General features: G+C 40.6%; 1 protein-coding gene across 1 annotated transcript in view; it reads left to right on the top strand.

The window, feature by feature from the left end:
- Window positions 1–13,219, top strand: part of dner (delta/notch-like EGF repeat containing) — a 59,052-nt gene that overhangs the window by 37,467 nt on the left and 8,366 nt on the right. Inside the window, exons 5-8 of the mRNA XM_044203087.1 lie at window positions 2,081–2,229; window positions 3,101–3,254; window positions 3,961–4,074; window positions 10,260–10,493. Coding sequence (XP_044059022.1) covers window positions 2,081–2,229; window positions 3,101–3,254; window positions 3,961–4,074; window positions 10,260–10,493 — 651 coding nt within the window. The remainder of the gene's footprint in view (window positions 1–2,080; window positions 2,230–3,100; window positions 3,255–3,960; window positions 4,075–10,259; window positions 10,494–13,219) is intronic.

Below are 13,219 nucleotides of genomic sequence, written 5' to 3'. Positions count from 1 at the left end.
ACGTGGTGAGCGCTGCAGTGGGTGCTGGAGGGGGGTAATTGGAGTCTCACTCTTTGACTGAAGGGCTGGCTGACCTCTGTGTGTGCTCAACATACCTGATGCTGTTTCACTACGCTCCCTATCTGTTGACCTTGATATGTCTGCTAACTCTGAGGCAACACGGCCTCTGATTTGCCTGAGAGAGAGAGAGAGAGAGAGAAACAGGGGGCGATGACAATGGTGAGTTAAATCAGAGGGGAGGAAGGATAATGGAGGGTGGGAGAGAGGAGGGAGAAAGATAGGAAAGAAGAGATTGCAAGACAGAAAGGGATTAGAGAAAAGGACAGAGGGAAGGAGGGAAGAGTGAAGGTCAAACTGCAAGAGGAAGATGAAGACGCATGCAAAGCACCAGTAAGGAGGGAGGAGCGATGACATTGCATTTCCCTCTTCACGCGTCACTGTTTCTGAATGTTGGCAATGTGCTTTAACGATTTGAAGGAGCGGTGACTCTGCAGGTCCAAGATTTGATGTTATTGGGCTGACGATCATTTGGTTAGGAGTGACAGAGAAGCACGAGTTGTTTTATGGGCCCTCTGATTGGCTGAGGAGCTTGCATCGTCGATAACTCGTCATTGGTGGACTCTCAGCTCATTGGCTCAGATCGGGCTCTAAAAAATGGCAGTTAATATTCACTATGAGGCTATTTTTATCCAAGTGCCCATGTAGCTGTCAGCTTTGATTGAAGATATAATAAGAGATGTTCTGAATTTATAGACCCAAAGAGGCACGATGGAGAGGCACACACTTTATTTTGGTCACAATGAAGAGCTGCCTGCATCAGTTCTTTTTTTAAACACTTTTAGTCACATGAAAGTTTATTGTTCTTTTGGCAGCAAGGTTGACTTTACAGACAAGGAATCATTTAAAATTTGTCCTAAAACATTTGTTGACAAGACCTAAAGCCATGCTTGCGGCTCTATGAGGCCGATGTTAGCTAAATGCCAACATACTCACAATGACAATGCTAACATGCTGATGTTTAGCAGGTATAATGTTTATCATGTTCACCATGTTAGTTTAGTGTGTTAGCATGCTAACATAGCTAATTGGAAATGAACATAAAGTATGGCTGAGGCTGATGGGAATGTCTTTAGTTTAGCAGGTATTTAGTCATAAACCAAACTAATGAACAAATTGAAACCGGATGATGGCACTAGATGAAAAGTCAGGTGATCACCAAAGTTAGGACAATTCATTGTGAGAGGGACATAAATGACCCAAATTTCATGCCATTTCTTTCAATAGTTGTCAAGACATTTAATTCAAAACCACCAATTTTAATCTCATAGTGGCGCCAGAGGAAAAGTCAGGAGATCACCACAGTCAGGATTCATCCTCTGTGGACCATGAATGTCTGTACAAAATTTCACAGCAATCTGTCCAATAGTTGTTGAGATAGTGATGGACCAACCAACAGACCGAGATTGCCATCCCTCTAGCCACGCCACATGGCTAAAAACAAAATACATTTCAAAATGCTTTTGCAAATTGTTCTAATAAACCTTTCTAGCATTAAAGGTCCAGTGTGTAACATTGAGGAGGATCTGTTGGCAGAAATGGATTAAAATGTTACATAAGTATGTTTATATTAGTGTATAATCACGTGAAAATAAGAATCGTGTTTTCATTACCTTAGAATAAGTTGTTTTTATCTACAGAGGGAGCAGGTCCCCTTCCACTGAGGTCACCATGTTGCACCGCCATGTTTCTACAGTAGCCCATAACGGACAAACCAAACACTGGCTCTAGATAGGGCCGTTCACATATTTCGCGAGTTTCGCGGCCAGCATAGTTTCTCCTACATGCTTGGAAGGGGAGGGTGAGGCGACTGGTATTCAAATGGTAGCAAACCGCACTTTCACCGTTAGATTCCATTAATTGCTACACCCTGGACATGTAAGTCAAATTTTCTCTCCAAAGACATGGGGATCATGTATTTAGTAATATCTGCTCATGCAGAACATATTACTGAAAAATAAAGACTGAATGATTAAAAACGCTACATGAATAGTTTATAAGGCCTTCGACTCTTCTGTGGCAGGTGTGATGCGGGTGGGCGCCCCCACAGCTCCGGAGGTCACCTTGCGTCTCAACCTGACGGTGAAGGCCAGCAGCTGTGTGGAGCCGGGCAGCAGCTTCAGTGACCCTCAGTGCTCCGGGAAAGGAAAATGTATCACACGGCCTTCTGAGGTGAGAAAACAACATTTGACTTTTAGTGTGAATGAAGCTGAAAGACACAGGAGAAACATCCTGCAGTATTATTTTATACTTGAATAGGAATCTTATAGAGGCCAAGATACCGCAAATAGAAAGTGAGGCAACACATCTAAATGGAAACTGAAGCATCCAGATACTTGCAGTGATTAATATACAGCATCTTCATTCAGGCATGTTTCTTTTTGCTGTTTTTATAAGCACTCATTTCACACCATAACAAAACAATAGTGCAACTGCGAAATAAGCAAAAGCAAAGTTTCCATATTACTACAACCCAACATTATCACTGCAGCTGCATCATTGCGTCCAGTGATGTAAGCGCCTTTTGATCATTATGGCAGAAAAAAACCTCTCCCTGGGTTTCACTTAGCAGAGGTCAATGCAGAGAATAACAGAGAACAAAAGAACAAAAGCCTGAACAGTACAGAAAACACAAAGCAATGCCACAAATTACAGCAGCACAATGTGCTTTTTTTATTCTCATTGTGGGGATTTACAGTTTCATTCAATATCTGTTGCTGATAGTCAAAAATGTTGCACTAAAAGAGATGCAGCAGTGGTTACTCTCACTGGGCAAGCTAAAAAATTAATAAAAGTGTAAAGTCTGAGGTGTCACAGAGACCTTTTCATGGTTTTTCTTTTTCAACTCACTTTTCCATTATCATTCCAGCTCGCTATTTTAGAAAATCAAACAGTGTCACTGCTGCTTGTTATGTTATGTTCCTGAATGATTTTACAATCTGCAGTCTCATTATTCCTATTTCAGAAGTTTCTCTCCTTTGATCTCCCACTCTTTCACCTTTATTTGATTTGACATGAGAAATTTGTTTTTGTGTTGTTACAGAGCACTTTCTTTTGCGAGTGTGAGGACGGCTACACTGGAATCTTCTGTGAGGAATTTGATGCTTGCCACCACCGACCTTGTCGCAACAACGGCACCTGCACTGACGTTAGACAGGGGGGAGAAGGACGCAACTTCTCATGCACCTGCCCTCCAGGTGTGTGTGTGAATGTGTACATCGTGGCTTCTACATGGTCTCAGGCCCATAGATGTGTTTATTTCAAGGCTGTTTGTGATATACTGTTTCACATGTGTATAAGGCTTCATGATGATTGTGTGGTCTTGGTACCCCCTCTCTTTGTTTTAGAAAATCTCTGAACACAGGAACAGAGAGTGTATTGAGCCTTTGATCTTGTCAGATTTATTTTAGGACAGGAACTTGAAGCGTGGGCCTCTGGTAGGAAGGTAAATGTCAGAGGTGATCACTGATTGCCTGTCACTTCCCATTAGGCAATCGTGCTAACAAGCCCTGTGTGTGCAGTTGATGAGAAGCAGCATTGTCAAATTTAGTTTAACTAGGTGGCTCAAATCAGCGCATTTTATGGACATTGATGACTTATTTACATATTTCTACCATGCTTGCTGCTACTCTTCCTGGGGTTCACAAAAATTCTATATTATAGACAACAAACATTTACAAGCAAATAATAAAACGTAATCTGTCATAACTCATAACTTCAATCAAACATTTTAAAAACAAATGAAAAACACTTTTAGATTCTCGAGTAATAGTTGGCTTTTTTTTGCACTTTTTTTTTGCATTTGTAGCTTAAACAGGTCACTTCTAGCAGCATTTGAGCGAATGTAGTGAAAATGTAGTGAAATAAATCAAGTAGTCTGATTATCAACTGTGTGTTTCTCAGGTTATGAAGGAGAGCGCTGCCAGTTGCTGGTTGACCACTGCGTCTCTCAGCCCTGCAAGAATGGAGCCACTTGTTTCAGCAGCCTGGCAGGGCCCAGGTGCTACTGTCCCGAAGGTAGGAACCAATCACTGCATGCGGGAACTACTCTTTGTGTGTGAAGGTTGGTGTGTGTTTTCTTTAAGTGGGTCAAATGGAATTAGTGCGAGTGCCTGAAATACATGTGTGTGTGTGCCTATAATAGAAGTGACTGCCCAGTTATTTGTAAAGAATGAAGTCAATTCCTAGTCAACATTTTACAAGGAAATAAATAAAATCAGATATACACAGGAGTCCATCTTGGTTGCACAAGCATCTCTGCCCAGAAACCCTTCAACAGCTTGTGATGTTTGTGTGTTTTTGTAAAAAAGAAAGAATGAAAACGAGAGGAAAATATAGACTGACAGTCTGATTCCAGACTGTTATACACTCTGTGTGTCTGCTGCGTGTTTAACAGTATCTGTGCCACTGTGATGCTTAATTTAAACCTTCCTCCTCTAGTCTAATTAGTTTTCATAGCCTCAGCGACCTGCATCAGCCTCTCTGGAGAAATCTGTGACCGCCAAACTTCTGCCGAAACAGCATTTCTCAACAAGAGCACACTAGTTTGCGATTAATGCGCACAATGTACCGACATCAGTGTATACAGAGTGTGTATGCGCGCACACACACACACACACACACATACAAAATACAGGGAACACATTAGGTAACAATGGACCTCACCACATAAATAAAGAAACAGCAGATTGATGTAAAACCTGGTAGGACGGCTGTTTCATTGTTCGAGGTACAGCTCCCAGCGGTCAGTTCATTCTCGATCTGGAGGAGGCCTCACTCACGCTGCAACAGCTGACTGTATTATTAATCTGCAGCTGCTAAAAAAACAGGGTCTCCAGTGAGGAAAGGAATTCATAATCCACCACTTGTGTATTTATTTTCATAAAATGAGAGAAATGGCGGTGAGAACTGTGCCAGCACCTCTTAATTAGTGCGAGGAGATTTTGTTGAGAGAGCGCTTTTAAAAGTTTCATGAGCTTATTAGATAATTTTGTGTCTGAGGGAACTTTTGGACAAATGATCTCTCTGTGTGTTTATTTACAGGCAGCAGCAGGGTAAATCAATCTGTAACGCAGCATTGGATCAGTTTTTCTGTTTAATTAATTGTTACCTTATTTTAAAAAATGATTAATGGAACATTTAAGAAAACATGTCAAAATGTTCAGTATCATAAACCATTTAACTATAGGCCTTTTTCACAGAAGATATTTTGACATGTCACAGTAGGAAAAGCAGAGCCATCGTTAATGTTTTAGTAACACCTGTGCTTTTCCAACTCAAAAGATCTGATATGAAATAATTAAACATAACAAAACATGCAGAAATAACTTTTTCTCATAAATGCTATAAATGCTGTGAAGAGTCAACAAAGTTAGTGCTGAGAAAGTGATGCATTTCATGTTGCAGCAGCAAAAGCAGTTTGGAATATTTATTTAAGTTTGTTTGGAAGAAATATAGAAAAACTTTAGGATGAGCAGGGATATCTGCAGTAACCGACCAGAAAAAAGAAGAGCTCCACTCATAAAAAACTCAAAATGGGAAATCCATAGAAAAGGGTGTCTCAGTACAGGACATGATGTTTAACAAGGGATCAATCAATAACTGAGTCAGAATGCCGAACAACACTTGCACACTCCTGCAGGAAAACACACTGAGGATGTTGAGGATAGTGTTTATGGGACTGCTAAATGACAACACAGTGTCATTTGTCTGTTCTAAGATGAAAATCATAAAAATAGTGTTGTGTTTATGGTTAAGGTTAGGGTAGGACTCTATGTAGGAATATATGTAAGTCATTTAATGTCCTCCTAATTGACAAAAACAAGTGCGTGTGTGTGTGTTTGAGAAGCACACAGAGATGAAGAGAAATGTGCATCTGTACTGATGAACACATCAGAGGAGGATTTAAATGTCTGTTTGAATACACAGCCTCCGGGCAAATAATCAAAAGCGGAAATGTTGTTCATTCAGAATGATGTTTTTTAACATGGATGCTGTAAAGGAGATCCTTTATAGAAATGTAAAGTTTTCATCTTGTATCAAAAAAGGATTTCATTAACAGTCCAAAAATGCAAAATAGTTTGCAAAAAAATTAAAATTAGATCTGTTGTTCCTCCTGCATTCATTTCCCTCAGGACCAAGTCTTTGTCTCATTGTTTGGAGCAGAAGTCACAAGTTCTTTGCAATGTTTTTCAAGGACAGAATAGAGTAGAATGCTTTACAGTAAATAATAATTGGGACTTCATTTGCACAGTAGTGACCTCCATAGGTAAAGAAATGTAAGCACACTCAAATGCACAGATGACAGATTCCCATTTTTGCATGCTGCTTAGTGCTCAGCCAGGATCTACCCTCCCACCCCCATAAATCACCTCCAAGTTTTCTTGCAATGTTCCTGCACAGACACAAGCAATAAATAAAATGATGGATGGCATGACAACTGTAGCAGCTGTCATCAGAGATGTATCAACTCTGTGATCAGCAGGCTAACTATTTACTACATCATAAACGAGACAGGGGTATTTAAGTAGATTCACCCTGCAGGGACAGAAGGTAATACTTTCACTCCTGTTGTTTCCCTGTCAGCAACATATCTCAAAAACCAATAGATTTCCAGAGAGAACCTGAGCCAAGTAACAACTAAATGGACTAATGTGGTGTTTGGAATATCTGTCCACATGTCGTTAGTTTTAACCCATAATTATGAAAGATGAAAGTAAGCAAGTTTGAGACTTGAAGTCATAACAGTGCATTCATACAGCATGTGGTCAACATCCAAAAAACATCTTTTTCAAATTGAGCCAATAATCATGACAATCTCAATTGGTCAAGTCATTGACAAGAAAGGTTTCTTCATGATCTGGGGTTGTCTCATCCTGGATATAATTACTTAACGGAGTAAAACACATAAAAGCCCACATCGATACAATACTGTACAAAGCTCTTCACTTGGTAGATTGTTTTTCTATGGGATATTACCTTGATCAGAACTTATTGCTGCACATGTTTACAATTTACCGTAAATAGAAATTTTAATGATACAAACGAAACTCTGGGTAGAACAGCAAATTGTAGAATCAGGTATTTATGAAGGTCTCTACTCTCTGACTGCCTTCCAGTTTTTACTCTCAAACTCTGAGTTCAAGGTAAAATGATGAAGTCAAATCTGTATGAATAACATTAATAATATGAATTTCATGGATGTGCTCACGTAAATTTTGCACTCTGACTCCTCAACAGAGACTACCACACTCATATTAACTTTCTTTCACTTACACACACACACACACACACACACACACTTATACACACTGACAGAAGAGGAAAGTGTGAGTGTCAGTACTGTGACTGCCTCAAGTCAGAACTAGCAGGGCGGGGAAGCTAAATTTAAACTGTGAACTCCTTTTAATGTTGGCAGGTTTGAATGCCAGCGGCAGGAATGAATAGACTCGTCTATGTCAGCCAGGTCTCATGTCACAATGTCTGTACGTTTGTGCATCTTTAGATAGAGAGATGTATTAGACAAATAAACAGAAAATAGAGAAAGACAGAGAGAGAAATTGAGCTGAAGACGTGTAAGTCCTCGAAAAAAGTCATTATGCAGAGTAAAGAAGCTAAGCATATAGAGAAAACCCGGGGATTAAACCATGTCAGAACAAATACAAATCATAACATTAAATTTATGCAAGAGTGTGTGTGGGCTAGCATCTGTGTGTTTGCAAGTGTATAACAGAAAAGGGAAAAGAGGAGAAGAGATGAGGGAGCTGGGAAGGAGGCAGCAAAAAATGGAAAGAATGAAGCAGAGCGAGGCAGTGGACACAGAGAGAAGGGTGAGATTTTCCCCTGACTACTGCAGATTATGCCTGTCTCTCTGCTGCTGAATGATAAATGTCCTCCTCGCACGGTGAAAGTCTTGCAGATCAATGGATGCTTGAGAGAGATCTCTTCATTAGCTCAATGGAGTGTGCACTCCGGTGCAATCAGCATAGGGATTTACTACGGTCTTACTGTAAATCAGAGGACCCACATACACTATACTGCATCACAGCGAGGTATGTGCATGTAGGCCTACACAGTGGAGTCTCTCTCCGCTCTGCAGTACAATGGCAGCTCTCATGGGAGGTGAAGACAGAGGAGGAGAAGGGGTGGAGGAAAGTGGGAGGAAGTTATTTTTAGATGAGGAGGATAGGTGGAAGTAGCAGAGGCTCACACTCTAATGAGAGGAGGTGAAAAAGTAACCAGTGGCTTCAGAACAGTCACTCACAAAGAGAAATGGAGTGCAGGGGTGTGAACAAAACAGACCCCCACACACAAACACACATGGACATTGTCGCTCACAAAGTATGACAGAAATATAACCACGCTCCTTCAGAGATACTGGTATAACACAATAGTTAGACATTCCTGTCAACAGCAACAATTCATTCTCTGTGAAGCTGCTTTCACTGCTTATTTTTGTCTCTAACGAGGCGGATGGGATAAAAGAAAGAACATTAAAATTGCCCTAGGTGGTGATTTTGGGTGGTAGATGATGACAGAACCAAACCACTTGCTGTCATTTTCTCAGTATATTACCTTCGATCAGTGCTGTCATTCTCCTCACATCTGCTTCCACAAAACTGGGCAGTCGTGAGGCTTAAAGGAATAATATGACATTTTGGGGAGACCAGTATTCACTTTTTTAGCTGGCTTGGCTCTGTTACAGCACGTAACGCCCCCCATTTTTACATTTTTGTTCATATATGAATTAAACAAATGAGATCCAATGTGTTATTTGGTGAACTTACAAAGTGCAGATAGGTGTATTTTTAAACTTTGGACAGAGCCAGGCTAGTTGTTTTCCCCTGCTGCCTGTCATTATGCCATGCTAAGATAATCGCCTCCGGGCTCTAGATTCATACTAAACTTACAGACAGTGGTAGTAGAGTTTAACGATATACTCACTTAACTCTCTGCAAGAATGCGTATAAGTGTATTTCCCAAAATGTCAAACTATTCATTTAAGTCCTTGATAAACCATGATCTTAAACTGTGTCTGCAGACTGTCAGAATGTGTGTAAAATTTCATGGACATGCAGAACTTATGAAGCTGAAATCATTGCATAAGAAATATCATTTGGTTTAAAGTCTAAAATATTACAGGATTGTTTTGTGCAAGCTTGTTTGATACATTACATAAGATATTGTTTTGCTTTTCCAGAGAAAATAGTTTTTTTTTTTTTTTTGCTTCGAGAAAAACATCTAATGTCATCCTGCGGTCACTTCCTACACTTCTAATGACCTGCGCTGTACAACTTTGAATCTATATGGAATAAATTACTGAACTGGTAGTGCAAGCAGGAAATTGTGTGTCAGAAGTTTGTATACATATTTTTAGTCCCTGGTGCTGTGTCATGAGATTTAATTAAGGTACCCACACTGAATGAAGCACAAATTGTTTAGCAATTTTCAAACACACAGCATCTCACTTAAGTTAGAGACTGCGGATGGAACAAACACATGATTCATGCTGCTCCCTCGGATGTTTGCACAGATTAATACTCTGAAAGGGAATGCTCTCAAACATACTGTATGACAAGCAGTTGTGGGTGACATTACTGGTAAGAGTCATTTAATACACTACAGACCCTTAAAACCATTAAAAATCATATTTTGATGTGTATTTAAATATTTGTGTAAATGATTTTTTAATCAATCTGTGTGTGCGCCTCTAAACCCACAAAAAGTTCTCTGTGAGCTTATTTGCATTAAGAGGTGGTCTTAGTGGGCAGAGGAGTAGGTGCAATTTCAGGGCAAAATGGATGTCACATGCATTGCACCCTCTGATTTGCATAAACACAACCCCTGCTGTGAAACTCTGCCCACCATGTTGCAAGTGGATTAATTTGAAGCCTTGACATTACCAAACTTGAGAAGAGTTTCATCTGACTTTTGCCTGCAAAATTGGTAAGCCACCTGCACCTCAGCTTTGTGCTGTGTTGTTTAATGTTTTCTAGTAGATAAGGACACTTATACAATATGAGCTTTTTGAGAAATAGTTGTAAATAATATTAAAGGTACTGGCAGCATTTCCATCTTTGTTTTCTTACAGGCATATGAGGACTAGTGGCATTATAGGTACAGAAACAATTTTTGCCTTGGTTTCCCATGATTTTTTTTCTCTGTCCTACCATTTCCTACCCTCTACCCAACCCCTCTTACAGGCTACCAGGGTTCTACATGTGAGCAGAAGGTGGACCCGTGTGCCTCCAGCCCCTGTCACAATAATGGAACATGCTATGCCCAGGGCCCCGGCCCCCTGGGGTTTGGCTGTAGCTGCACAGCAGGCTTCACTGGCCCTACATGTGCCCAGCTGGTGGACTTCTGTGCCCTAAACCCCTGTGCCCACGGGGTCTGCCGCAGCGTGGGCAACAGCTACAGGTGTCTGTGTGTCCCAGGTGAGCTGCAGTGTCAGCCATCTCAGTGACTGATGCTTTTAGTAAAGGCTTAGGGTGCTGCTCATGTCATAGTGCTGTGGGCACCAAGAGCCAAATTTAGCCAAAGTCAGTTAGAGGTGGGACAGCTCACCCCGTTTTTAGTTATTTGAACAGAATCTGAATTTATTGTCAAGATACAGTTAGTGTGTGTGTGTTTGTTGTTGCATGTGCATGTCTTTGTTAGTCTCACTTACCGAAGGGTCTCTTATGAGACAATGGGCCCCTGGGCCTCACCTGCCTACCAGAGCAGCTACCCCTACCCCTCTGCATCACTCACGGTTGTTTTGCATCTTTCTCTGAGGTATTTTGCAGATAAAATTTGTGCTGTTGGTTGAAAACAGATCCTGAACTGAAGTATTTTGTTCGTGCTAGACATGAGAGGCTGTCAAAATCTTTTCAAAAGCTTCCTGCCACAGCTGATCTACCCTGACACTCCTCTCCACAAATATTATACAAAATACTATAACATACTAAACAAAATATTATAGAAAACCATCAAAGGAAACCTGTGATGGAGTTTATATTTCCTTCAAGCAGAAAAAAAAATCTGATCAGACTTGGTATTGGAAGATACTCAATATTAAAAGATCAGGAGCCAAAAAAACAAACTGTGATCAAGAAATCCTTACTTTTGACTTAGACTTTTGACTTTTCAACAAGAAATGTTGATAAAAGTCACTTAAAACAGAAGCTATTGCTTTGAGGCCCCCGGAGCCCTCGGACCTCTTGGGCCTGTGCCCAATACTGAATCTTATTCTGAATCTATAATCACTCTAAATCTGGCTTTACAACCAGTACATAAAGCTTAGTGATAAGTAAAAAATGTGACTTTTAGCATTGGCTCAGACTGAGCTGATAGTAAATATCGTCTGGCTGAAGGATGAGTTATTTTTAGATGGGATGATTGTGGCGCTGGCACTGATGCCTCTGTGGTGAATTGAATTGAGTGGAATGATGACTTGTCATTATCTATTGTCTTGCAATTACCTTGCTGGGATGGTGAGATAGACGACTTTCCCAGTGGCCCATAAACATAATTTGACACTTTACCCCTCCTGCTCTCTGTTTATACCATCTGTCAGTCAAATGTATATAAGCCATTCACCATCTTGATCTCTTATTTGATGCTGATTCTCCTGTATCAGCAGTCTCTGCAGTTGCTTCTTTTGCAGTACTGCTTTAACCAGGAAAATATTCAGAATTTATTTTTGGTTGCATATGTTATCGACATATCTTGGTACTTTCGTCTCTGCAGGACACGGATGAATTGCTACACAGCTGCTCGTTCACTTATTGATTTGGAATGATGTTGGTATGAGTTTTGAAAAATTGTAGCTCTTTTTCAAACCGAGTGCAACTGAGAAAACTGTTTCCTATATATGTGAACCATAAGAGTTATTGCTTGAGTTAATAATCCTTCCATAAGTCATGTTTATTCAAATGCTTTTGCTCTTGCTCTGTCCAGGCATGCAGAGCAGATGCCCATTGCTTTCCAATTATTCAGATAGCTTACATTTTCTTCCCCCCAGTCTTATTTTTCCTACTTTGCATTTCTTTCATATTTTTTCTTCTGCTTGTCCCTTTGTCCTTCCTCGTCTTTATCTTCCTGCCGTTTACCTCACCTAATTTCCCTCTCATCCTCTGTTGTCTGGTTGCTATGGTGAAGCTGTTGCCTTATAAGTGTGTGTGTGTGTGTGTGTGTCTGTGTGTGTATGGCTCTCAATCCATTGTCTGTGACTATTCTGGTTGAGCAGATGCTGCCATCCAATCAAATGTCTCTACTCAGACGGCCCTGTCTAATGGGATTGGTGAAATTGGTGATTTGCAATTAGCATCCCAGAAATTACAGTGATCACACACACACACACACACACACACACACACACACACACACACACACAATGTTTTGGACCAAAATTGACCTTTTCTCCACCTCATCAAAATGCCAGCTGGTGTCTGAGGTATGGTGTCTGTGTGCACGTGTGAATATAATAGTGTGTTTATGTGCTGGTCTGCCTTGTATAAGTGTGCGAATGTGTGCTGGTTTGTGTAAATGCCTGCTGGCTGTTTGAAAGAAGGCTGCTGGGGAGCTGATATGTAGAAGGATCACCCCTCTAGTTTTCTGTAATCCAGCTCACATGAGGCTGCCAGCCCACCACCCAGCCCAAAGTCTTGGAAAGGCACTTGACATTTCACTGGCATTTCACAGAGAGGACCCTAGAGCCTCTAACCGAGCTCCTCATTAAGTCCCCCTCTCTCCTTCCCCAAACACACATTAGCTGTGGCCCAGGGAGGATTTTTTGAAACTTTGTCAGCATTGGGAACCAATTGAGAATTTTAGTCAGTCAAACTGGGAGCGGAGCTAATGAAAACAGATTGCTACACTAGTCATGTAAGGACTCAAGAGACATTGGTCCTCTGGTGATTTGGGTTCTCAGAAGTAGATGGTGGAACATTTCTATGAAGTGCAGTGGTTCATTTGAGAGTGTGAGCAGGTGTATGAAGGTACATCAAATGTTAGATCAGTGAATATACACATTACAACTATTTGTCAGCCTAATTACTGACAATTTAATACACAGAGAGGTCAATTTTATTATAGAGGATTTTTAATACACATATAGACAAACATACATGGACTTACAAAACATATACTGACGTTCACTCTATCATCCAGTCTTTTCCTG

This window comes from Siniperca chuatsi, linkage group LG7 (assembly GCF_020085105.1).
Source record: "Siniperca chuatsi isolate FFG_IHB_CAS linkage group LG7, ASM2008510v1, whole genome shotgun sequence".
Classification (NCBI taxonomy): Eukaryota; Metazoa; Chordata; class Actinopteri; order Centrarchiformes; family Sinipercidae; genus Siniperca; species Siniperca chuatsi.
The sequence above is the reverse complement of the archived record's forward strand: the minus strand, read 5'-3'. Positions and strand labels throughout refer to the sequence as shown.